This window comes from Dipodomys ordii, unplaced genomic scaffold, assembly GCF_000151885.1.
Source record: "Dipodomys ordii isolate 6190 unplaced genomic scaffold, Dord_2.0 Scaffold76, whole genome shotgun sequence".
NCBI classification, from domain to species: Eukaryota; Metazoa; Chordata; class Mammalia; order Rodentia; family Heteromyidae; genus Dipodomys; species Dipodomys ordii.
In genome coordinates, this window is record NW_012267292.1 from 7,220,590 (window position 1) to 7,222,172 (window position 1,583).

Below are 1,583 nucleotides of genomic sequence, written 5' to 3' on the forward strand. Positions count from 1 at the left end.
AGCGTGCGTGCCCCTGGCTCTGTGGAGTCCCTCCGAACCCCCTCAGGCAGCGGGAAGAAAGGGGTTCTCCAAGAACAGGGGGTGGGATGAGGAGGCAAGATGGAAGGAGGAAGGGAAAATGGATCCCGGGTGAGACGAAGGCCCTTCCGGACCCCGCGGATTATTGACAAACCGCGGGGGGAAGCCGCCCAGGCTGTTGGCGGTTTAGGGACGGAAGGCACTAAAGCGCTTCGGAAGTGACCATGAATGCGAGCGTGTAATCGAGTCACCGTGCAAATCGGATAAAGCACGGGACCGGCACATCCACGGTGGCGAACCCTGGCCCCAAATGGGGTCCAGTCAGGGTCTGAGGCTGAGGGGCTTCCCAGAGCAAGCTTGTGGGAGAAGGTGGGGGGGTCGGCTGCAGAGAAGGAGGAGGTGCGAACGTTAGCCCTCAGGAGAACAGACTCTCAGACCACGACCACCCCATTCTGGGCTTCCACCTGGTCAATGCTCCCCCTCCCCCAGCCCATAGCATCCCTCACCCCTGGGGAGGGACGGGGTGGGGGGCATCGGAGGTTGATCTCTCTCACCGCCCTGGGCGCACTCGAGGGCCAGGACCGTGCCGGCAAGCCAAAGCGAGCAGCCTGCGGGCGCACCCCGGCCTCACCGCGCCGGGAGGCCCCCCAGCCAACATGAGTTACACCGGCGATTACGTGCTTTCGGTGAGAACACCGAGTGACGATCTGTTGCTTCCCCTGAGGTGGCTACAAAGAAAGGAAGCCGAGGAGGGAGGGGAGGGGGGAAAAAGGGAAGGGGGGGTTGAAGGAGAAGAAAAAAAAAAAAGCCCAGACTAGCTTGCAGCTTGTCAATTTCAACATCGGGTCACATGACCAGCACCTCCCTGCTAAGGATGGGGATAGATTTCCACGTCAGCTTACGTCTCCAAATTTCTACTTCACGGATCCGCTTCAAAGAGGCAGCTGCAGTGGAGAATCATGTTAAGCTCGGCTACTGCGGAGAGCCCAAGGTAGCCCAATGATGGATTTTGATGAGCGTGGTCCCTGCTCCTCTAACATGTATTTGCCAAGTTGTACTTACTACGTCTCGGGTCCAGATTTCTCCAGCCTCCCTTCTTTTTTGCCCCAGACCCCGTCTTCGCGCCCAATGACATACTCCTACTCCTCCAACCTGCCCCAGGTCCAACCCGTGCGCGAAGTGACCTTCAGAGAGTACGCCATTGAGCCCGCCACTAAATGGCACCCCCGCGGCAATCTGGCTCACTGCTACTCTGCGGAGGAGCTCGTGCACAGAGACTGCCTGCAGGCGCCCAGCGCGGCCGGCGTGCCTGGCGACGTGCTGGCCAAGAGCTCGGCCAACGTCTACCACCACCCCACCCCCGCCGTCTCCTCCAATTTCTATAGCACGGTGGGTAGGAACGGCGTCCTGCCGCAGGCTTTCGACCAGTTTTTCGAGACGGCCTACGGCACCCCGGAAAACCTCGCCTCCTCCGACTACCCCGGGGACAAGAGCGCCGAGAAAGGGCCCCCAGCGGCCACGGCGACCTCCGCGGCGGCGGCGGCGGCGGGCGCGCCGGCAACTTC

The 1,583-nt window shown here is 61.5% G+C and overlaps 1 protein-coding gene across 3 annotated transcripts in view; it reads left to right on the top strand.

The window, feature by feature from the left end:
• Positions 1–1,017: 1,017 nt before the first annotated feature.
• Positions 1,018–1,583, top strand: part of Hoxa11 (homeobox A11) — a 4,730-nt gene continuing 4,164 nt past the window's right edge. The window contains exon 1 of one of the 3 annotated variants that reach the window (XM_013024418.1): positions 1,018–1,583. This exon is cut by the window's right edge and continues 8 nt beyond it. In XM_013024418.1, coding sequence (XP_012879872.1) covers positions 1,018–1,583 — 566 coding nt within the window. The other 2 variants (XM_013024416.1, XM_013024417.1) reach the window with 2 other exon arrangements.